Here is a 24,125-nt window from a genome sequence, read left to right on the forward strand (position 1 = left end):
TGTGTTATAACTGATCTATATAGCATTTGTAAATGATCTAAGAGCATTAATACAGCCTTTAAAAAAGGGACGCCTTATTCAGAAACAGAACTAAAATCAGTTTACTGATAAACACAATATATAGTTTGTAGAAAAAATGAAAGAGCGCTAAACCCTCCTTGGAAACACAGGTACAAAGCAGGATCAGTGCCAACATGAGAATGTTATTCCCAGTATTTTTATTTATATCAGTCTAGCAAAAAAACATTATTATCACACTGGTTATCTGGTTATCAGGTTATCAGGAACGGTCAAACTGGTTGGACCTGACAGAAAGGCTCAGATTAACTCAGATAACCACTCTTTATAACTGAGGTGAGCAGAAAAGCATGTATAAGAGCAGAAGACCAGGTGGGTCTGTTACTGTTGAAAAACGCGCCTGGTTTGATTAAATCTGGATTTGTGTTGAGGCATGCATATGGTAGAGTCAGAATTTGGCATCAACAGCATGAATCCATGGACCCAGCCTGCCTTGTGCCATCAGTCCAGGCTGGTGGTGGTGTGATGGTGTGGTGAATGTTTTCATGCCACACTTTTGACCCCATGACCCCACGGCAATGAGTTCAGCGTACTTCAGTGGTCCCAGTCACCTGATCTGAATCCAGCAGAACATCTTTGAGTTGTGGTAGAACAGGAGATCGGCAGCATAAATGTGCAGCTGAAAAATCTGCAGAAACGATGAGCTCAACATGGCGCAGAATCTCAAATGAATGTTTCCACCATCTTTTGGAGTCCGTGCCATCAAGAGCGAAGGGTTTTGTTTTGAGAGCAAAGGAAGGGCCCTACCTCAGTATGGTGTTCCTGATAAAGTGACCAGTGAGTGTTTTTTCAGATAGATGAGTGTATCAACATTTTTTCAGCTCCTCTTTTCTCTTGTCTAAAAGCTGAACATTAAGAAGGCTGTGTCCTGCCTGGATAGATTTGTCATTTTATATTTGCTACAAGCACAACTAATAAAACACACTATTTAAAGTCTATGTCTGTTGCAGAAAACTTACATTAAGCTACTTATTCTATAGCTGAGAAACTGTAGGCTTACTGAGAACTGCAGCTTCTACAATGATAATTGTGACTAAGTTACCTCCTGCACCACAATTTACAGTAAAGTCTGTACAGTAGCTGTGGTGATTTGTGGTCTGGTGCCTTTAGGTGGAGTAGACTGCCACTCAGCGGCGGCTCTGCAGAACTGACTCGGGTGATCCGGCGTTAGTGAACCGTGCTGGATAAATATCTGTAAATATGCTCCATGAACTAACTTATATAGTAATGAAAGTGTTGGATGATTGCGATTTTCTGTGTCTCTTCTCAAACACAGGCACACACCACCTGCTGTAGGCCTTATGCACACGTAATAACACATTTCGTACATGTAAAAACACTGGGGGGGGGGGTTTCTGGGAATTTGAATGTGCGGAAATTTATTGGGTGACGCTTATTATAGCGTTTATAATTTTCTGATGGATTTCTGGGGAGTTTCCTGGGACAAACCGAACAAATAAAGCACAAAAACAAACATTTTAAACTTTTTTTTTTTGCTGTGGTGGCGGGGGTACCACAGTACCCTGTACTTTGTCCCTCCAAAGTTTTCCAGATATATGGCCGTTATTATACGTTTCTCTGACAGAAACTTGTGGCCTCTTTCTGCTCCGTCAGGATGACTGATGGTGGACAATAACTTAGAGAGATCAAAGAGGCTGTTGGCACCGTGTCATTACTCCGACTCCAGCTCTCCATGGCCCCCGGCGCTCTGCATATCTTTCCGGGCACGACAGAGCCGGGGAGGCGCTGCGAGCGGGCCTCACTGGAGGTGGTGGGTGTGCGCTTTTAACTGTATTTAAGCCTGGACTGCTCACACTTTTTGCAGCTCGGATAAGGAGTTTTGAACCTTCGCTGACAGCATGGCGACTGAGAAAGTGGCACCTTTGGGCTCCATCGAGAACCCGATTAAGTTCAGAGGTCAGGACTTCAAGACTCTCCTGGAAGAGTGTCTGAAATCCGGTGAGCTGTTTTCTGATCCAGCCTTCCCGGCTGAGGAGAAGTCCATCGGTATGCCCCAACAAGACCCGGATCCCAAAAAGGCGATAAAGTGGCAGCGACCCAAGGTGCGTCCTTTCAACCATTGTCATGTTGCTGTGCCATTTTTTTATCCAGATTTTGTAGAATGTTTTTGTTATCAGTGGTATGGTTCTTCACTCAGATCATTGACATGATAATTCAGTTGTAAAATAATTAAAAATCCAGTTATGTTGTAGTTTCCTCTGCAAACAAAAAGGAAAAAAAAAATACATATTTGAGAAAATTCTGCCAACATTTGAAACATCTGCAGGTACCAACATTTTACTTTGGGCACACAAAGTTTAATGTAAAGGGAAGTTGACTGCACATTTTAAATGTTTTGGCCACTTATGTACTGTACAAACAATGAAGTAATGTTGCTCCTAGTGTCTTCTTGGCATTGCCTCTTCGCAGGAACTCTTATCAACACATCTTTATGTGACAGTGATTCAACCAGGTGTGGCTCAGCTCTGAGGAACTTAACTACCTGAAGCAGTTTGCTCAAGATAGGAACAAAGTATCTAAAGAAATACCACAAACAGTCCTGAGAATAACAGTGTTAGACAGAAGGCAGACATTGTCGTGAATCAAAGTCACATTATCACACATCATAGCCTGAATCTATTAAATCTCGTCTTGTAAGTAATTAGTTTTATTATCAATTCATGTGCCAGTTATTTTCCCGATGAATCACTGGGTCTGTAAAATAGAAACAAATGCCCATCACATCTTCCAGAGCTGACACTCACATAGTTAAATTATTGCCCGACCAGCAGTCCAAACCCCAGAAACATTAGTTAACAGAGACAGTTACATGAAACAGAGAAAACCCACAAATCTTCACATTTATAAGGCAGGAACCAGAGAGGACCAGTTTGTGGTGTTATAGCATCTTATGCTCACATTGTCATCCCCTTGCTCCATTTCTGAAGGAAATCTGTGAGAATGCTGTGTTTGTGGAGGGCACAACTGGGACCACGGACATCTGTCAGGGCCAACTGGGTGAGTACATCAGAAAAACTTCCATCGTCAATAAAATCTGCCCAGTGCTCATCGACCCCACACCAAAGAATGAGGTTTGAAACTAGGTTACATCATGCTGAACTGTCTTAAATTGGCATTGCACAACATCCTGGAAAAGTTGAATCCTAAAAACCAAAAGCTGAAACACTCCCCACATACACAATTCAGATTGTTCCTATTTTTTGATGGCAATAAAATGTAGAAGTAGACGTCTGCACCACACAGCCACAATGTTTCCAAATCCTGAATCTGCAGAGGGTCCTTGCCCCATCCAGCCCCGTCTTTAACTGCCCCCAGATCCTGCTAAAATATGTGATGTTCACTCCATTTCCTATTTGTGGACTTTTTTTCTGCACAACAGCAAACTCTCCTTCCGCCTATGGGATTTCTGGATTGATGTGTTATGTCACCAGTTGTGTATAAATATGTCACTGCCGATCAATACCACCTCCTCCCCGTCGCCCTCCTCACCCTCACCCTCCTTCTCCCTCTTCTTCTTCTCCTTCTTTTCCTTTCATGTCTGAATTTTATGTTTTCTTTCAAACTTCATCCCAGGCTGTGTTTTTCCGTGATTTACGCAAATACCAACAACTGTTACTACATCATCTCCAGAGGAACCACATGAAACAGATGTTTTCTGTTGGAGAGGAATGTGGCTCATTGTGTGTGTGTGTGTGTGTGTGTCTGTGTGTGTGTTACCTTGTCAGTAGAAAACATGAATCACACCCCATGGGAGACTAATGCCTTGTGGCCCACTGAAATAATTAACTGATCGTTGTGGCACTTTTCCTCTGTCCCAGCTTCATGTGCGTCTTCTGTTTATGGTTTACAGGTAACTGTTGGCTGCTGGCGGCCCTGTCCTGTCTGACCATGCACCCCAAGCTCTTTGTGAAGGTGGTGCCACCCAACCAAAGCCTGTCCAAGCCTTATGCAGGGATCTTCCATTTTACAGTAAGTAGCTATAGATTAGATGTGGAATAAGACAGAGAACTGACAAAGAAATTGCACACACAAAACAGTCTTCCTCATATTTAGGCTTCAGTGTACCATACATGCCCTCGTTCAGACTCATCTTTGTCTGGACACGTTGCTGTAATTCACTCAGGATGCTGACTTTGAGGTTTTAACCATTTGCTGCAACAACAACATCTATTTTTTTGGTGGTCTGGTTCATATTTTACACAACATGGCCCGTGAGCTCACACACCACCTGAGATATAGGCTCCGTATTAGACGTATAAGAACGTTAAGATTTCATATTGATCAGTGCCCCAGGTTCACAGTGTGGCAGTTGATTTGTGGGAATATGACTAATTAGGATTTGTCTGGGAGCCCATACTATGAAAGGACAATATCAGATACACAGATATAAAAGGTGTAATAAAGAAATACTATACCAGGTTATCATTAAACATCTATAACATACTCATGATGGACGGTTAAAAATAGCTGCAGCAGAACCAGAGATATCATCTTTTTGTCCCATGCCTACATCACCCACAATTCAACTCAACCGTGGACGGTTCAGTGGGAGGCTCAGGTGTACTTTGCTAGTAGCAGCTAATTTAGCAGCGATGCAGGACAATAAACTTAGCATAAACTCAGTGACAAGCACCAGATCATTCCCTGTCATGATCCTTGTTGAGTTCTGGGGGTTAGAAGTGACACATACTGATCCCTTCAACAGAAAAAAAACTGTCTGTCTGTCCAATTCACAGAACATCACCTTAGAGCTCCATGTGCACCCTCTGGGTGAATAATAATTCATGTTGTATCTGATTTGGCTTTATTCCTCCAGACTTTTCGGTTAGCTCGTTCCACATCTCTGACATTTAATGAAGGCAGCTGGATCAAACAGGTGTCAACTCATCCTGGAGTCATCGCTGCCTGGTGGTCTCCCATGTAAGAAGAGATAAATCTAATCTTTATCACCTCATTAGAGTTGGTGATTATAATCTAGAGAGTTCATCATTCACCGGCCTGATCTAACCTGCTCAGATCTATAAAATATCACTATAGTAGACATATCAATCTTGTAAAAACAAAGCCACGAGTCAGGTGGTTTTTACAGTCTTTGCCCTGTGATTATTTAGCCTCAGAGCTGTGGACCTTTAGAGACTGTTAGGGAGAATGTGACATGACTTAACAAGCAGCACAGAAGGACTGGAAACTCAATTTGCCCTGTCAGGAGATGGGAGAGCAGTCCAGACATGCAGGTAGTGACTACCCCTGGGACACACACACACAGCTATGAAAGACCAGTGCAGGCCTGCTCTTGGCCGTTGTTTTGTACACACATTTAGCAATACAGTACACACCTCTTGTCATGACCAGTAACGGCCATGGTAGTGGTTTAATACATTCAGTCAGACAAGAGAACAGTGTTTATTTAACTCATCCTTTTGTAAACCACAAGGTTTCATTTTTCAGACCTGGATGACTGACATTTCCTTCATTCTGTTTTTTTTTTTTAATCTATGAATATTTTAATGTTTTGTTGATGTTTTTATGAGTATGATATGATATCGCATGAATTAGTGAGGTATGTTCATCTGTGTAGCACTTTTCAACAAGAAGGCAATTCAGAGTGCTCTGTGTAAGACATAAATCGCATCAAGACAAGATATAAAAGAAATACAAGGAAATATAAAAAGACATATAAACACAATGTTATAAAATCAAATAGGAGATGAAATAAAATCAAACAGTTTAAAACAGTATAAAGGGAGGGATAAAACATTTATAGTGCTGTCATAGTTCAGTGACGGACCACAAAATTAATCTGCAACTATTTTAATGATCAATGAATTGTTTAGTCCTGGTCCCAGCTTCTCAGATGTGAGGATTTGGTTTTTGTCCTAAATTGTAATGGGCTAATTTTTTTATTGACAGACAAAGAGATTAATCAATCACTAATGAAAATAATCATTTTTTTCAGACCTGCATGGGTTAATTGCCTGTTTCTTTTCAATGACTGATCCTCGTCACCTAAAAGATGAAGATATCACAGTGTTACAGTGTTTACAGTTTGGTTCTGCTGACAAAAAAATCCCTTACACATTTAAGGGAAATTTTGGGGACATAATGTTCAGGTGGTTTGTGTCTTTGCACTCTGCCTCCTTCCTCATTATCTTTCCTCCTGATTCATTACAACCTCTATTCTCACATTCCTCTCTTCCTCTCTCTCTCGCTCTCTCTCTAGTTCTGGCAGTATGGTGAGTGGGTGGAGGTGGTTGTGGATGACAGGCTGCCAGTGCGCGAAGGCCGTCTGCTCTTCAGCTACTCTCACACCCGCAATGAGTTTTGGAGCGCCCTGGTGGAGAAGGCCTATGCCAAGTCAGTTGCCACTACCAGCATATGTCTCTGGGTTGTAATGTCTACGTTCACCCACTCTTTTTCTGTGTGTGTGTGTGTTTGTTGCTACAGTGATACGACAAAAACGCGCAGCCACCTGAGGTAACTTCCTCACCTCTCATATGTAGGTTAATCGGATCCTATGGAAGCCTGAAGGGGGGCAACATTTCAGAGGGGATGGAGGATTTCACAGGGGGCATCGCATACTCGATGCAAGTCTCATCTCGTACCCCTCGAGTCCTGTGGAGGTCTCTGACAGGGGCCCTGTCCAGAGGCAGCCTGTTGAGCTGCTTCATCCAGGTACATACACACCACACAGTGTTCACACTGAACAGGTGGACGGTGATTTGGATTCACCGGAGTTTCTGTCTTTGTCGTCACAGGCCAGCAGCTACCGTGACATAGGTAAAGTGACAGGAGATGGGCTGATAAAGGGCCACGCTTACGCCATCACTGACACTGACAAGGTCAGTATCGCAGTGAGACAACCCAGCAGACTGTGTAGTGAAACACTGTCATTGTTTATTTAATGATCTCTCATCATCTGCATGTTGCTCTGATGTGCTTTTTAATAATTATTGATTTAATGATAAAATAAATTTTTTCCACAACAATCATTATAATGTCATCTCATCTCATTTCATTCATCTCATCTCATCTCATCTCATCTCATCTCATCTCATCTCATCTCATCTCATCTCATCTCATCTCATCCATGTCTAATATAATCTAATCATATTTCATGTCGTCTTAAGTCATCTCCTCGTTATATTACATCCTAATATCATCTAATGTCATCTCATCTCATTTGTCCTCACCATCTATTTTCATGTCATATAATTTGTCAGAAACGTAATCGAATCTCATGTCACCTCCAAACATCGTGTTTCATGTCATGTCATTTATCTCATCTAATCTTACCCCAGTCAAATCAAATCAAATCAAATCAAATCAAATCAAATCAAATCAAATGACTTCCTTTAACTTCATCTCATCTCACCATAAATATAATATTCAGATGATACTTAGAACTGACAGAACATTTTCCGAAACCTTTCCTTTTTTACCTCACACTTTACTTTAATGTCTCCTTACATTTCAGGTGACAAAAGCATCTGATGAGATTTTGTTGCTGAGGCTTAGGAACCCTTGGGGCTTTGTCGAATATCGTGGACCCTGGAGCGACAAGTGAGGAAGTTTCCTGTTTGATCATGTTATAAAGGAGAGCACAGAGCCTCCAGAGATGTTGAGTTTCTGTTTGTGACTGCAGGGGTAAAGAGTGGGGCGAAGTGGACAAAGCAGAGAAAGAGCGGATTAAACTGAAAACCACAGAGGATGGAGAGTTCTGGTTTGTGGCAGATACTGAAACACATTAATTTACATAAACATATATACTCTCACAAACAAAAACACTTGTTAATAATACTCATTAGGATCAGTGCTGAGGACTTCAGCAGCCTGTTTAACATCGTGGAGCTCTGCAGTGTGAGTCCGGACACCCTGGACGAGGGAGACACACCTGCCTCTCCTTCTGCCCCTCTTCCTTCATCTCCCTGGACCATCAGTGAACATGAAGGATTCTGGGTACCAGGGAGCTCCGCCGGTGGTAGCCGCAGATACAACCGTATGTTTACGAATTAATATTTGGACAAATACGCATTCAAGCTCTACCGGGATCATTTACACGATCCTGCTGGTTTTTTTTTTTCCCTCAGAATCATTTTGGAAGAATCCTCAGTTCCAGTTGATTCTCAGAGAGCAGGACCAGGGCGAGGAGGAAGACGATGATGAGAGTGAGGATGACGAAGATGACGAGGATGAGGTGGAGATGACCCAAGAGGAGAAGAACAGAGCAGAGAAACAGAAGCAGAAAGCCAAACAGTGCACTGTGCTGGTGGAGCTGCTGCAGAAAAACCGCAGGCAGAAGGATAAAGTCAACTTTCTCTACATAGGTTTCCACATCTACAGGGTGAGACTTTCTTTATTCAATACTTTAACTCAGCACCTTTATTCTAGTTCGGGATAAACTCTGATGTTTCATTGTGTTTCTTCTGTTTTGCAGGTTCCTCCTGAGGTGAGCATCTATTGTAATATTTGTATTATCATCCTGAAAACTTTTGGCTTTATATTATCAAAAACTGCTTTATAAAGAAGAAACGTTATGTACACTTGCAGCCCCCGATTTGCAGTGTGATTTCATTGTATCAATATGGTGATAATAAAATACTGACTGGTTCATACTGGTACTTAAATATAGGTACAGAGGGAGGAAACAAGGTAACAGAGCAATTGGATATTTTAGATGAAAGGATAAAAAAATATTAGTAGTAATTTTGTAAATAAGGGGTATCTACAGGATACAGTGAGGGATAAAGCTAAACAACAATTTGGTAAAGATGGTGTGGTGTTTTTTTTTTTTTTACTGTGTAATTAAAATATAAAAAGAAGAGAACAGCTACATATTAAATAACAGCCTGAATATCTTATCATTACTGTCTAATGTAAAATGTATGTTGCAGTTTCATTAATTAACAAACATTACTGTGGTGTGTAGGAGAAATTAAAATATATAAAAGAGGGGTGCTCAGTTACAGCGACGCTACAGGGATTAACTATCATGTCTTTTACTTCACTGTATGATTCGGAAAAAAGAAAATGAGAAAGGGGTCTGTACTTTTGAATATTGGCATGTTTGTCCAGCAGCAGATACGCTGCAGTAGAAAACATATGTACCTTTGTCAAGGAAAGTTTTTATTGTCAACCAAGGACAAACTATAATAAGTTAATATATTAATGATGACGATGGCTTAAACATGGCTAATATTCAATGTTTAATAAGGAACCTAGTAATTATTATTTTAATTGATTTAATTACACAGTAAGAACCAGGTATGTGGGCTGTAATATGATGTGTGGCTCTTCTCCCTTTTTCCTCTTTAGTTACACAACAAGAGCGAGGTTTTTAACACAAGGTTGTTGTACTTTTTTTAGCAAACTTCATTTTGTTTCCCAGTACATAATCTGTATTTACAAACAGTTTTTTGAGATATCCAATTGTTTCTCCCATGTTCCTTGTAGTCTTGTTTTCATTGTAACTACAATTAAGTACCAGCTGAAACTAGTATTTTATTTGGACCTGAGTCATACAATGATGTTACACAATAAATCACAAGTGTTTCCAAACTTTCCATCCATTTATAATATCTGTCTCCACACAGCTCCAGGGTATGTGTCTGGACCGCAGCTTCTTCATGAAAAATCGGCCTGTGGGTCGTTCTGGGAAATATAAGGCTCAGAGGTAAAGACCGCCATCAAGTGACTGATAGGTCACTTTATTATCATGTGTATTAAAAATACAATGAAATACTTGTGCTCTGACTCTCTCAGTCTTGACATAAATATCACAAAACCAACAAACAAGGATACTACAGAGCTACATAGAAAAAAAGCAGCAAAAGTAGACAAAACTTTAGGGTTCCTTTAGGGACTGTAGAGCACTGTGCTAACTGTACACTGAATCAAGTTTAATGGCATTTGTTTTTCCTCAAAATTTCAACCTCAAATTTGCTAATTCGCTTCCACACAAAACTGAGTAATAAATGTCTGGTCCAAAGAATGAATGACATAGACTCCTCCATGTCCTTGAATTGGTGGATGTATAATTTACAATGGCACTATGTTACTTACTTACTTGGCAGTTTTGAAAGTTGAACACACACAAACACACACACACACACACAAAAGCACAAATACAAAAACATACAGATAACACAACACAAGATAAATCATAAAACATTGAACAGTTGCCATGATTGTCCTTGATCCTGATGGTGGTAGCTGTTAAACACATGAATAGTATTGTCTATTTAATATATATAAAACATGTATCACACATGGAATATTGTATAGACCTCATGTTTTTAGTTGATCATTGAACCTTGTTTTGCTGCTGGAAGTTAATGAGTATAACCGTCCTGCAGGGGTGTGTGGAGGAAGCTACGCCTGGACCCAGGCAACTACGTCATTGTGGCATCCACCTACCGACCCAACCAGCCTGGAGAGTTCTTTGTCCGCATTTTCTCCAAGATTAGAAACACTTTGGGGTGAGATGAAGGAAAAAGACAAAGGGAAGACTATTTAGCCGAATGACATTTTTGTTTAATAAAAAAAAAAAAAAAAAAAAAAAAAAGACGGACCCACAGCACTTGCTGAAGGCCGAGTATCCCTGAATCACCTCCTGCCACACTCACTCTCATCAGCACAGTCACAGTCACCCACACTCACCTGTACTACACTCAGGCTGAGATTCCCAACATTATTCTGCTGTATAATTTAGAAAATTTGTATTTGGTTTGAACAACAACAAGCTAATAAAACAATCACCTGTTATGGCTTCTGTCAGCAACAACAGACAATTACAGGGCTGAGAACAGTGTGGTGTGAATACTCACTCAGATTATAATAACCATCTTTATTTTCCAGGGGTAGAAAGTAACAAAGTATATTTACTCCGGTAGATTACTGTACTTAAGTGCAGTTCAGCAGTAGTCACCTACCTTTACTTTAGTATTTCCAGTTTATGGGACTTTATACTTCTACTGCTCTACATTTCATAGGGAACTATTGTACTTTTTACTACTTAATGGATGCATTTATTTAACAGCTACGAGTTACTTTGACTTTACATACAAAACACACGATCAACTTATAAAATATGATGACAAAAAAAAAATCTTCACACATGGCCCTAATCTTCTTCCATACAACAGTGTATTTTTACATTGCTGCTTCTACTTTAGTAGCCTAAAGGATCTGAATACTTCCTCCACCACAGTTACTTTAAGTTAATGCAATTGTGTCAAACATTATTTATTTATTATTTCTTTAATTTTACTCATTTATTGTTATGAAAGGTTCAAGGTGTATAAAGGTGTAAGAGAGCAACATTAACAATCTGATGTGGTCTTCCTGCTGCAGGACTCAGGACTTTACGTGCTCCTCTGGCTTCCTCCCAGTGAGTCCGATGGTCTAGCCTATACACGTTAAAACAGCCAATACAGACACGCAGAAAATCTACGGTTTGTTTATGTTTGTTTGTCGTGTTTGTTCTGAACAGGTTATGGCAACTCCCGTCTCCCCAGAGGATCAACGGAGAGTTCAGAGGACTTTTGATGAGGAGGCTGGCCTTGTAAGAAATCCTCATCCCTCCACCCCACAACATTAACTTACTTAATAAAACTGTAAATTTGAGGCCTTTGGTCAAACAATCCAAACTGATTTCTTCTGTCTCCCCACAGGATGACAGGCTGAACGCCAGGGAGCTCATGACACTATTCAACTCAGGTTAGAATATCCACTACATCACAATTTCTGCTGCATGTTTTAGCTGCATCTGGGACCAAGACCAAGCTTTCATGCACCATGTAAAGGCTGCCACATCACCAGCACTGATCCTTGACTTTGTAATTCATGTAACAGCCACTAGATGGGATCAAAGTAGTGAAATGTTGGCTCGAAAGTTAGAGGAAGCCGCAGAGGTCACTAGTCTAGACAGAGGCTCACAGCTGCAGTCAGATAAAATAAATTGAGCTTGGTTAAGTAATAAAAGTGACTTCACTTGTCCTCACCTTCACCTCTCCTCATTTTGATCCAGTTTAACCCTTTATTGTCTTTCTCTTCATCAGTCTGTGCCTTTCTTCCCTAATCACAGCTCTTGACAAAGATTACCATCTGCCCCTGGAGACGTGCAGACAGCTCATCTTTGGAGAGGATGTATCCTTCTGTCCTCAGCATATTAACATGTCTCACACTCCAGTCCTCTTGTAGTTCAGTATAATCCTTGTTTCACATTGACTAATACTGCACAGTATAACCATCTGGTTTATTCAATCCAAGAGAAATTATGTTTTTCATCACAAGTGCTTCTGTTAAAAACGTGACTGACCTCTGCCAGTTTCACACCTTTGCTAGTTTGAGCCCCGGTCCTCCGGTTGAGTCATCACGCTGCCCCGCTGTTCACTTTCTCTTCTTCCTCATAACTTCATCTCTCTGTCCTCTGTCCTGTTGAGATGTCCTTAACTCTGCCGGCAGACCAAAGGGCAGTCCCGTCTTGGCCGTAAACAAACAGAAACCCTGCTGTCCAATCTGCGCAATCTGCAGGTATACAGCTCAGTGTGTGTGTGTGTGTGTGTGTGTGTGTGTGTGTGTGTGTGTATGTGTTAAAGACAGAAAAAGGCGGGTTGACTTGTTATCACTTATTCTAATGCTGCTTTTCCTGTCAGTCCATCTTTTTCCAGTTCGATAAGGACTCTTCTGGGACTATGAGCCCCTTTGAGCTCAGCACAGCACTTGAAGCTGTTGGTATGCACACACACACACACACACACACACACACACACTCTCACCTATACATACACAGATGGTTGCTGCTGTTTGGCTTCACACCTTTATTCACTCCCGTGTATCCCAGGAATGCAGTGTGATGGAAAGGTGGTTCAGCTGCTGTCTGAGCGGTTTGCTGCTGGAGAGCTTCACATGCCCTTCCACGGCTTTGTGTCGTGTTTCACTCGGCTGCGCAAGCTTTTTGGTAACACACACACACACACACATATTCATCACAGTGACTATGTAATAACCTAATCCAATTTGTTTGTTATCATCAAAGTCCTTGTCTGGCTGTCTGTGTACACACCATTAAATGCACAAAAAAATACAAACAGAATGACAAATGAAAACACTTCCCTGACCTCACAGCAGCTGATCAACTATTATTGATTTAATTATCTCAGAACGTACAGACAGTTCAAGTTGAATGTACCATTTACAAATGACCTCAGCTGAAAACTGAAATCATAAAATTTGGTACAGGCAGTGGTGGAAATTAACTAAATATATTTACTCAAGTACTGTGCGTAAATACAGTTTCGAGGTACTTGTACTTTACCTGTATAATTCCATTTTATGTTACTATTTACTTCCACTCAACTATACTTCAGAGGGAAATCTTTATTTTTATTTTGCTCCACTATATTTGTTTGACAGTTGTAGTTACTTTAAAGAATAAGACTTTACATAAGAAAACATATGATAAGTTTATATGGTTCAACACATTGTTGAAGATTAAACCAGTGGGTCCCAAACTTTTTGGTTTATGATGTTTATCATGTTCCAGAAGAGTCAGCGGTAAAGAAACCAATATTTCAATTTTTCTAATATACATCTATATATTTAGTATATATGTACTTTTACTTAAGTAGGATTCTCAATGCAGGACTTTTACTTGTAATGGAGTTGTATTGGTACTTTTACTTAAGTAAAGGCTCTGAATACTTCTTTCAACACTGTATATAGGAGACTGATTCTGTGTATTTACTTTATTTATCACTAAATAAACTCACAATACTTTCCACACTTTCTGTTTTGAAGATGAAAATTAAACTTACTGCAGAAGTTGATGAGTTCTGAGCCTTTGCAAAGACACTCTATGCAGTCATTTCCTTCCCTCTTCTCCTCAGCTCTGTATGAATCAGAGACCAGTCAAGAGGTAAAAGACAGAGGGATCAATGCTGTGAGTATCTGACCAAAACATTCTCTGTTATGTGTTCCTCATTGCTTGGACCTGAACAAGTTATTGACTTTCTGTTTCTTTCTTTGCTCCCTGTCTACCTGTTGTCCCTCCATAGTGGCTGCTTCAGTTTCTGATGGTGTGAAGAAGCTTTCTGACGACGAGCTCCACACAGACCCAGCTGACCCACCACATGCTGTTGATTCCAAAACATAAATTAAAACACAAGCTGTGCAATTGTTTAAACCTTGTTGTTTCATCTCGCACACTGCTCCTACTTCTGGCTATGACCTCGATATAATATGCAGAGTCCTGGATGGATTACTGAATAGGCCACCAAAGAAAAAATGACTAACAAGAAACAGTCACGAAACGATCTGGAAAAAGGCACAAAATGACCACACATACAGACAAAATGACTACAAAGATACACAAGGCAATTAAACAGTCTCATTGTTTGTAGCCATTTTGTCCCTTTAAATCTGTGGCTCTTGCTCTTATGTTGTAAGGGTGACGGGCCTTTTACATGTCTCTGCCTAGGGACCCATTGTCTCATAAACTGTCTATATGCAGAGTGCAGCACCATCATTTAACTGTAATTACTGATGTGAATTTTTGTCTTTATTCCTTTTGTCTTTTCAAAGCATCCCTCGATTAAAAAGAAAACTGTTTTGAAAACCTAAATATAGTCCACATTATTACCCCCTTTCCCAAAGTAGTTATCTCATTCTCAAGTTGCTCTTTACAGATTTTAAAATGATTTAAAAATTTGTTTCAGATGAGAAAAGAAAATGTGTTTCTAAAAATTAAACTTGAATGAAATGGTACACATAACTGCAATTACACAACTGAATAGAAATCACCGCAGCCCCAACAGTTTACTCATCCATACACATATGAGCATACCCTGGGAAATGTCTGTGCACTCACATGCACTCACTAACACACACTCAGTTAGTTCTGCCTGCCCCACTGAGGGTGTGAGGGTGATGTCTCAGCAGCGCTACACGCACCATCTCTATTCTTATCGCACTGACGCCACGTACAGCGTCAATACACACTCGCCCCCTCCTCCACTATGTTCCCTCACTCCCTCCATCCATCCCTCACTCTTCCCCCCCCTCCTGTTCTCTCTAGTAACTGTCTGAGTCTCACAATCTGCAGCCTCCTCCTCCCTGTTACACGCTGGTTGCTCACACACACACACACACACACACACACACACTAACACACCGTGAGCAAGCAAATGTCCTTTCTACACATGCTTCTATTAATAGCACCTTTGCTCACACACCACTTCCTGCTCATCCTTAGGTGAGTACACACAGGTTGCCCTCGGCAACCGTCCATCTACATTGTGATGGAGAGAGGAGAATGAGACAGGAAGGACCCATAGAGAGCGATTCTCATGAATCGTCTCGGTGTCTGGCCTCTCCGTCAGATCTACCTGCTTTATCTTCTAAGTTTAAATTTTCTAAATGTTGAGCTTCTTGTCGTCTTCTTCTGCTCTTCTCAGAAGCCTCTGAGTGTCTGAATTTAGCTCTGCAGGTCTGGCCAGATTAACGTGCTCAGAGACCCTGAGGCAATTTATTGTTGGGCCCTTATTGACCCCACTGTGCATGGCAATTTCCTTATTTCTTCAGAAACCCAGAAACCAACCAGCACTCTAAAGCTGAAACAATTGTTTGATTAATCAAGTGTTCAATCAACAGAAAATTAAGTGGCAACAATTGTGGTAATTGATTAATTGTTTAGGCAAATATGCCAAAGATTCACTGGTGCCAGCTACTACTAATACTTGCTGGTTTTTACACTCAGTAAGACAACTTATCTTGGCTTCAGGGAATAACGACGGACTTTACAGTTTTACAGTTATCCTGTAAGGGAAATCATGAAACCTTGCCCAAGTTCAAACTGTGTCATTTTTTTCTGTGTCAAGAAATTTTCACGCAGAAAAAACTGAGGCAATTTGATAAAAATGTAACTTTTCCAAAAAAAAAAAAAAAAAGAGCCCAACATGAACTTTATCAGTTCAGTCTTAAAATTACATTTTGACACAATGTCCCTCCACTGGAGCTAAGCCACAAGATGGAGGACCTGTGAAAGTCGATATTTGCCATTAATCATATTATGTCAACTCAAATGATACGGAGTAAAGCTGGAGTATTTGGGGTCTGATCCCGCTTTGTTTGCAGGTGGTCAGCCAATGTGACCCCTGTGGCCTGGACAAAGCTTGTTAAACCAGGCAAATATAAAAGTTTCTTCAAAACAACAAATGTCAACCTCATGGTGGCACTAGAGGAAAACTCAGTGGATCATAAACATCTATACAGAACTTCATGCAATAATTGATTAGACATTTCAGTTTGGATCAAAGTAGTGGACTGAGAATCATTGCCAGCTAGAGCCATTTTTCCTAAAACTGGCGGGTGAATCTTTTAGTGTACATATAACTTTTCTATCTTAAGGAAGAAGGTAACACTTCATTTAAAAATGTTTAACCAATGGTTTATTATGCACTAAAATGTAGGTATAAGCACATATAAGGAACATTTTAAAAGTTTATTAATGTTTATTATATTGTCATTCACTATCTGCTTATACAGTAGTATTGAGTTACAAGTGATCACAGGGTAATTAACACTTAAATCTGCTTACAAGTACATTATAGTGTGTTATAAACCGTTAATTACATGTTCATATATCATTTATAACTGCTAAATGGGGGTAACTATAAGGTGTTTTCTGAAGGTCATCACGCCTTCTTTATAATTTGGTGTGTCACAGCCAGATTAACTTCCTAAAGGGGCATCGGGTAAAATATTATTGTTGGGCTCCTACTGACACCCACTCTACTCTGAAGTTTCAATATTTCCCCAGACCAACTTAGAGATTAAATGTTTGGTTGATTAACTGATATTGACCTACAATTAATTTTAAGAAAATTAATTAACATAATTGATTTATCATCAAAGTAATCTTTTAAACAAAAATACAAAATAACAAAGTCTAGAGGGGCCGAAACATTATGATGACTAATAAATTGTGATGCTGAGCAAGAGCAGTGTGAGGGATCTTCTTTCTTTCAATACGACATCCTCCAATGCAACTGCATCAGATATCTGAATGTACGAATCTTCACTGAGACAAAACAAAAATACCAACAATTAACCGCTATCAAATTCTCAAATGTGACCATTTACTTATTTTTGCGGTACTTTGTTTTGACTGACCATCAGTCAAAAAACAAACAAAAAAAAACAAAGCAATTTCAAAATGTTAACTTGGGCTTTAGGGAATAATGATGGACATTCATTTTTCCACAATTTTTGGACATTTTAAACATTAAAAAATCAATTGATTATCGAATACAAATGATTGTCAGACACTGATAATGAAAATAACTGTTGTTTGCAGCTTTACAGTTATCCTAATGATGGAATAATGATACCTTACCTGAAGTCAAACTGCTTCATTTTTATCTTTGAAGAAATTTACATGCAGAAAAAATTGAGGCTGTTTCATAAAAACTTTCCAAAAAATAAATAAATGGATAAATAATGAGCTGAATATAAACCAGAACAGTTCAAACAGCCTCAGATCAAAGGAAAGAGAAACAGTTTGTGGCTGATCTGCCAGGATGTGACTGTAAACTGTCCCCTCCTTCGCGCACAGTCTTTATTTTCTCTCTTCTCTCTCTGTTGATTCTTTTCCCTCAACAGCATCTGTGCTCATCCTTCCACCTGCTCTTCTCCCCCATTTCCCCCCCCCCTTTCAGTTGTCCTGTGGGATGTGAGGATGCTCTGACAGGCTTAGCGTCTGTTCTTGTGCTGGTATTTTTGTGCCACAGCAGCGGGGGCTGGTACAGGAATAGTGTCGGAGTTGTAGTGTGTACTGTGGGAGTGGGATCTGGGGAGGGCTGCGATGTGAGATTTTAAGCCATTGTATAGACAGGAGGGAGACCAGGGAGGATTGCGTAAGTTGGCTCCCTGGCTGCAAATTTAGCCTGGGCTCACTCACGCATAAATTTGATGAGCAGTACTATCTCTGCCGTCAGAGCTGGGGTATTTAAAGATGTGAGTGTGTGTTGGCATGGGATGTAGGGTGTATTTATTGTGCGTGTTTATTTACAAGTCGTGAAGAATGATGGCTGATCATTTGAGATGCAAAGGGCGGCATTTGCATCTGAAGTACAGCACCTCTCCCCGTCACTCTGCTCTCTGTTCCTCATCCTGTTGTTGCTATTTATTTTCTAAATGGCAGATTGTTACAGAAGCTGGTGACCAGGTGTTTCACAGTCAGTGACTGTACCGCAGATATATTAGAGTGATGTAACATCTCACTGAAACTTAACTCTTTAACCGCAACTTTCATTACTTGTCCAGCTTTATTACGTGAACAAACCTGAGGCAATTAGACAGAAACACAAGATCTGTCTTGTTAATATATAGATCTTAAGCTTTTCTATTTTCCACTAGTGTCCTCTGTTTTGTAGACTCACTGAGCACTTTATTAGGAATACATTTACCTGTGCACCTGCTTATTCATGCAATTATCCAGATACAGATCAGGAGCTTCAGTTAATGTTGACATTTAACATCAGAATGGAGGAAAAGTGTGATCTCAATGACTTTGAGTATGGCATGATTGTTGGTGCCAGGTGTATTGGTTTGAATATTATTTCTAAAACTGTTGATCTCCTGAGATTTTCACATACGACAGTTTCCAGAGTTTCCTTGGACAGAAACATCTCGTTGATGAGAGAGCTCAGAGGAGAATGGTCAGACTGGTTGGAGCTGACGGAAAGGCTTTGGTTATTCAGGTAATCTCTTTTTATGAATGTGGTGAACAGAAAAACATCTCAGGATGAACAACACATTGAACCTTGAGTTGGATGAGGCTGCAGTGGACACAGGCACCAAAACTGGACATTGGAGTCTGGAAAAACGTAGCCTGATCTGATGAATATGGATTTTTTGCTGAGGTTCACAGGTGGTAGAGTCAGAATTCAACAGTTCAGGTTGGTAGTGGTGGCGTAATGATGTGGTGAATGTTTTCTTGGCACACTTTGGGCTCCTTCATACCATTCAATCCTGGTTTGAATGCCACAGCCTAGTACTGGTGCTGACCATGCACGTCCATTTATGGCCACGTTTCACCGTCTTCTAATGGCTACTTTCAGCATGATAATGCACCATGTCACAAAGCACAAAAGGCATCTCAAACTGCTCTCATGAACATGACAATGAGTTCAGTGTGTGATTTTATTAGTATTGGTTTGTGATTTGCTGGATTTTATTGTGGTGGTTTTGCAATGTGATCTCATAGTTCATTGCTGAAACCTGGAAAATATTTGGATTGAAAGGCTCCTTAGCTAATAGCCTGCTGCTGACGAGATCTAAATATGACAATATGAGAGATGAGGCATTTTAAACTATGAATTATACCGTTTTAATGGATCTGTACATTACAGTTCATCTCCTATATAACAATACACTATACACATTACTAACCATTATACAAAGTTATGCAATAAAATCTACAATTATATGACAGCATAGCACTGACTACTAATAATAATTCACTAAAAGTGGACCAAAAAAAAACTGTCCACGTGTGCAGAAGAGAAGAATGTGCAGACCTAAACACTGAACTGCTGCCGTCAGCCATTCAGCCTGCGTTACCCCCCCTCGCCCCCCGCCCCCCAGCAAAGAACCTGCTTCAAAATTCTACTCATGACTCGGATACCATGTCATCACTATGTGTACTCAGCTTGTTTGTAGACTTATGTACGCAAATGTGGTCTCAAGCATCTCAAAACCATTTGCGCAGTTTACATAAAAATTGTTGGCGGTTGGCAACAAATACTTTATAACTTAGTCGAAGGCTTGTTAGTGGTTGTAACCCTGGTGGAATGAGTTCAGAGGATGAAATCAGCGTGAAGCAAAGGTTACAGATGTATTCAGTTGTCTGTAAGAGTTTCAATCTTTAGGACAAATGAGTGAAACATATTTCAGAATATCACTGACACAGTTATATTATTAGATCTCCATTAATGATATTACTGACTGTACATTTTTCAAAGGTTTTATGTAAAGCCTTGATCTTCCAAGTACTACTGCTTTCAAATAACTGCACTGTAATAATATTTCTCTCTGATATATGTGAATGGATCAACATGCAACACAGGTGGTTGGTGGATGCAGGGGGGTTAGTCAATCTGTTGGCGTGAAGGTGATATCAAAGATTTCCAAGAACAGATTCAGCTGGTGAGAAGCAGATGCAGTCCTGGGGGTGATGTAGAGCAAAGGATCTGAGTTTTGGGGTGGGAGATGGGAGAGATGGGAGAGAAGAGGAGATGGATAAGGAACAAACAAAAGGAGAAGTGTGAGGAGTGAAGAAGCAGTGTGTGGGCAGTGAAGGCCAGCGAGGTGAGGGGGATGACGGGGACACATGCAGGTTTGTGTCCTCCTGACGTGTGCAGTGTACACACAGTCCTCTCTTCTACCCCCATATCCTTTCTCTCTCTCTCTTCATTGGATCTCACCCTCTACCAGTCCCTCTTCCTCACCCACTCACTCCCTTTTATTCCTACCTCTTACTGGTCCCTGAAAAAATAGGGCAGTCCTTATGTAAGGAGAAGATGTGGGGAGGGGGACTGTGAGCAGAGAAAAAAGGTTGAAACAAAGCCTTCTGGATAGAAACGAGCGAACAGAGGGAGAGCGAGTAGGGGGTTCACAAAAGTACAAAAATCGCAACAGCTTCTGCAGATTTATAGAGATAAAGACCCTCAAATCTAAGATGCAAGTTAGCACTTTAACCTCATATTCACTGTTCCATTGTATTAGAGTTACAATGGATTATTAGAGCATGAAAAAAGACTACCAGTGTTAGAGAGTAATGGAGTACATTCACTCAAGTTTGATTTTAAGGTTTTCGTTCATTGCTTAAATATTTACATTTTATGCTACTTTACAGTTCTGATTTGCTACATTTCCAGGGAAAATATTGTACTATTTACTTCATTACATTTATCTGAGAGCAATAGTTACTTTTCAGATTAAGATTTAACATACAAAACATATCATACTTTAAAATATGATGCACTGCTATAGATTACCTATCCATAAGTATGTAAAATAGTTCAAATTAGTTCTACCTTGACCAACTACTAATAATCATCCAAAATCATAATACATAGTGATATAATAACCACAGTACTCCTATGGCTACTACTACATTTTGCTAATAATACTTACATGGTTTTACTTAGATCTTTAATGTAGGATTTTTACTTGTAAAGGTGTTGTTATACTTTAGTATTACCAGTTTTGCTTACGTAAAACATCTAAATACTTCCCTCACCACTGCACCTATGTCACTCTTGGAGGCTATATGTAAAAGGACACATTTCTACGAGCATCATCAAATTAAAGCTGAGAGTAGTCAGCACTTGAATTTCAGTACTATTTGTTTCGTTTCCAATAAAATATGTTGGAGTTAAAAGCCAAAACAGAACCCTCCAAATAAAATGTGTATGTAAAGTGAAATCACAATCTGTTAGTTAGTACAGCTGCCATGTGACAGGTATTTTTTCAGAGAAGTTATTTTGACATATGATAATTAAGAAAAGCTCAAGTGTAAGTAATAAAAAAGTAACGATGGCTGAATTCCATTAGCTGCTTCAGTTTCAGGGTCTTGGTGTTGTTAATGTTGGCTCACTGTCACGACACTTGAACAGAACAGAGGAATTGTTAATGTTAGTAGAAACATCTGTGCTTCTCCTACTACGTCAGGTCCCTATGTATGCTGTGCAAAACATTTAGTGTTACAGTAAGTTTAGTCCTATAAATGTTGCAAAGTGTATTTACACTTTAACTAAAACAGTCTGATACAACAGTCCTGCAATAAATCCTCCTTCATGAAGGTTATAATGTTCCGTTTTATGTTCTATGCTCATTGTAAATGCAGTGGACAGAACAATAGAAACTCTTGGGACAATGCCTCAACGCTGTGTTTAACTACAGTATCATACTGACTGTTCTGAGTTACTTTCCACCTCTGATCTCATCCTCATTCTCTCTCACCCTCTTGCTCCAGTCCCTCCCTCTTTCTGGCGCTTTGCCTCTCTGACTGGCAGCGAGCCTGTTGAAAGTAGGCTAGGATTGACGCGCTGCTTGTGTCTGAGTCACAGTGAGCTGTGGAATACTGAAACCCACTGATTGCATTTAACTTTAGGCATCCGACTCCCATGCAGTGCATGATACAATAGAGCCATCCACTCTGCTTTTCTGCACCTCAATGCTGACGTTTATAGCTGCACTTACAGCAAAAAAAAAAAAAAAAAAAAAAAGCCAATTGTTCTGACGCTGTGAACAATTGTAGCGATGCTTATTTAGAGGCATTGCTAATATACAGAGAAGTAATGATCTCACTCGTCACATATTATAACACAAATGCTAAAATGAGATGATCCTACTTGTGGCTGCACACAAGTGGGTTTAGGATGACACCAAATAAACTGAATAATGCATAAATAGGGGTACATCATCTTAATTTTCTGCCAATGCACAATTACCTCTCTGTTACACAAACCTTTCAAGCATCTTTTTAATATTTGCACCATCATCAAGTACTGTCAAGAGCCCATTTAGAGCAGGTCAGCCATGGCACAGCCAACCATAGCCTGAGTGTGAGAGGACTGATACCACTCTGCTGGGTGAAATAAGATGACGTGAGAACATTTTTGTCTCAGAACAGCCCACAACTGAGGCTTTGACGCATTCACAATTGAATGTTTTACCTTCTGCATGGACCACTGTAAATTATTGCTGTGCGTGTGTGCTGTGTGGGTTCCTGTAAACACACAAGCTGGTTATTTAACTAGAGAACTAGAAGTATTACGCCATATAAACACAAGTACATTAACATAAACAGGGCAAAAGTGAGGTGTAGCCGAGCTGTGTGCTGAAGCCGGGAACAAGAAAAACTGGAAAGTCACAAGTGTAAACAGTGTAACCAGCTCTTCATACTCACAGACACTAAAAGGGTCATGGGAAATTTCTCATTCAGTCAACATGAGTTTTGTTTGACTGTCCACTGGGGGGTCCTGTGGAGTCTGTGGGAGAGTGGGGTATCAGTACTCTTCTATTGGACTGTCATGGTTAAGAGGAAACTCAGGCTGAGAGTGAACTCTCAATCTATTTAATTTATGTATGTTACAACCCTAACTCATGGTCACATGGTCTGGGCAGTGACTGAAAGCACATGCTAGTGGATTCCACAGGCTAAAAGCTCTAGTTAAAGCTTCAACACTAACTCATGCCTCTCAAACCTTTCATTTAAAGCCTGTAACCAGAGCATGCAATCAAATAACTTCCTAAACTGACATATAATGATTCCAGGAACTATTCACTTTTTATATTGTATGAACAGCAAACTTGCCTCAAGCTAGATTCTTTCATCTCCCTCAGAAATTTTAAAGCTCTCCTCTCTGATGTCTTTTAGGACTCTTGTTTTTATTAACTGTACTTGTAGCTTGATTGTTGGTTGTCTAGCTTTACATGTGTTCTTTCTGTATGCTGGTTGTGTGGTTGACTCACTATCAATCTTGGTATCAATGTGACTCCGCGATTACATAAAGTAAAACAAATAAAACGAGTTAGCTTATGTTGTCTGGGCTCATCCTTTGGGACAAGATGACGCTCTGCACCTTTGCATCAAAAGTAACCTGCTGAAATGATGTGGGTATCTGGTCAGAATGCTTCACAAATACACTGTGGAAGTAGTCTGGGTTGCATTACTTGCCTCGTGTACTGCCCAGTGGTTCAACGTGGCCAGATGGGCACCAGAATGAATGCATGGAACATGTAGTCACTCAGAAGCATAACTCTGACCAATAATGTCAAATTTTAAATGAAACAAAACAAATTCAAATGTAAGTAACACAAATCAGATACTACCAGATTCCCTGCCTGAGCAATGCTCTGAACACTACAGGGAATCAGGAGAAGGTGGAGGTTAATATTGAATCAATGTGTCTGTTACTTGGCTCTCACAAAAAAAAAAAGAAAAAAAAAAAAAAAAAAAA

At 40.0% G+C, this 24,125-nt stretch overlaps 1 protein-coding gene across 1 annotated transcript; it reads left to right on the plus strand.

Annotated features, from left to right (window-relative positions):
- Window positions 1-1,476: 1,476 nt before the first annotated feature.
- Window positions 1,477-14,719, plus strand: capn12 (calpain 12). The gene is given in 22 exon segments (XM_071497085.1): window positions 1,477-2,141; window positions 3,027-3,096; window positions 3,950-4,068; window positions 6,320-6,453; window positions 6,600-6,771; window positions 6,855-6,938; window positions 7,574-7,659; window positions 7,742-7,819; window positions 7,905-8,095; window positions 8,187-8,440; window positions 8,534-8,545; window positions 9,690-9,769; window positions 10,452-10,574; window positions 11,449-11,485; window positions 11,588-11,659; window positions 11,769-11,814; window positions 12,182-12,243; window positions 12,562-12,630; window positions 12,753-12,831; window positions 12,941-13,057; window positions 13,986-14,038; window positions 14,154-14,719. Coding segments are annotated over 22 exon segments (2,406 nt in total). The 5' UTR covers window positions 1,477-1,700; the 3' UTR covers window positions 14,181-14,719.
- The last annotated feature ends 9,406 nt before the right edge of the window (window positions 14,720-24,125 follow it).

Source organism: Trachinotus anak, unplaced genomic scaffold, assembly GCF_046630095.1.
Source record: "Trachinotus anak isolate AG129_WGS33_773 ecotype Australia unplaced genomic scaffold, CSIRO_AGI_Tana_v1 ptg000014l, whole genome shotgun sequence".
NCBI classification, from domain to species: Eukaryota; Metazoa; Chordata; class Actinopteri; order Carangiformes; family Carangidae; genus Trachinotus; species Trachinotus anak.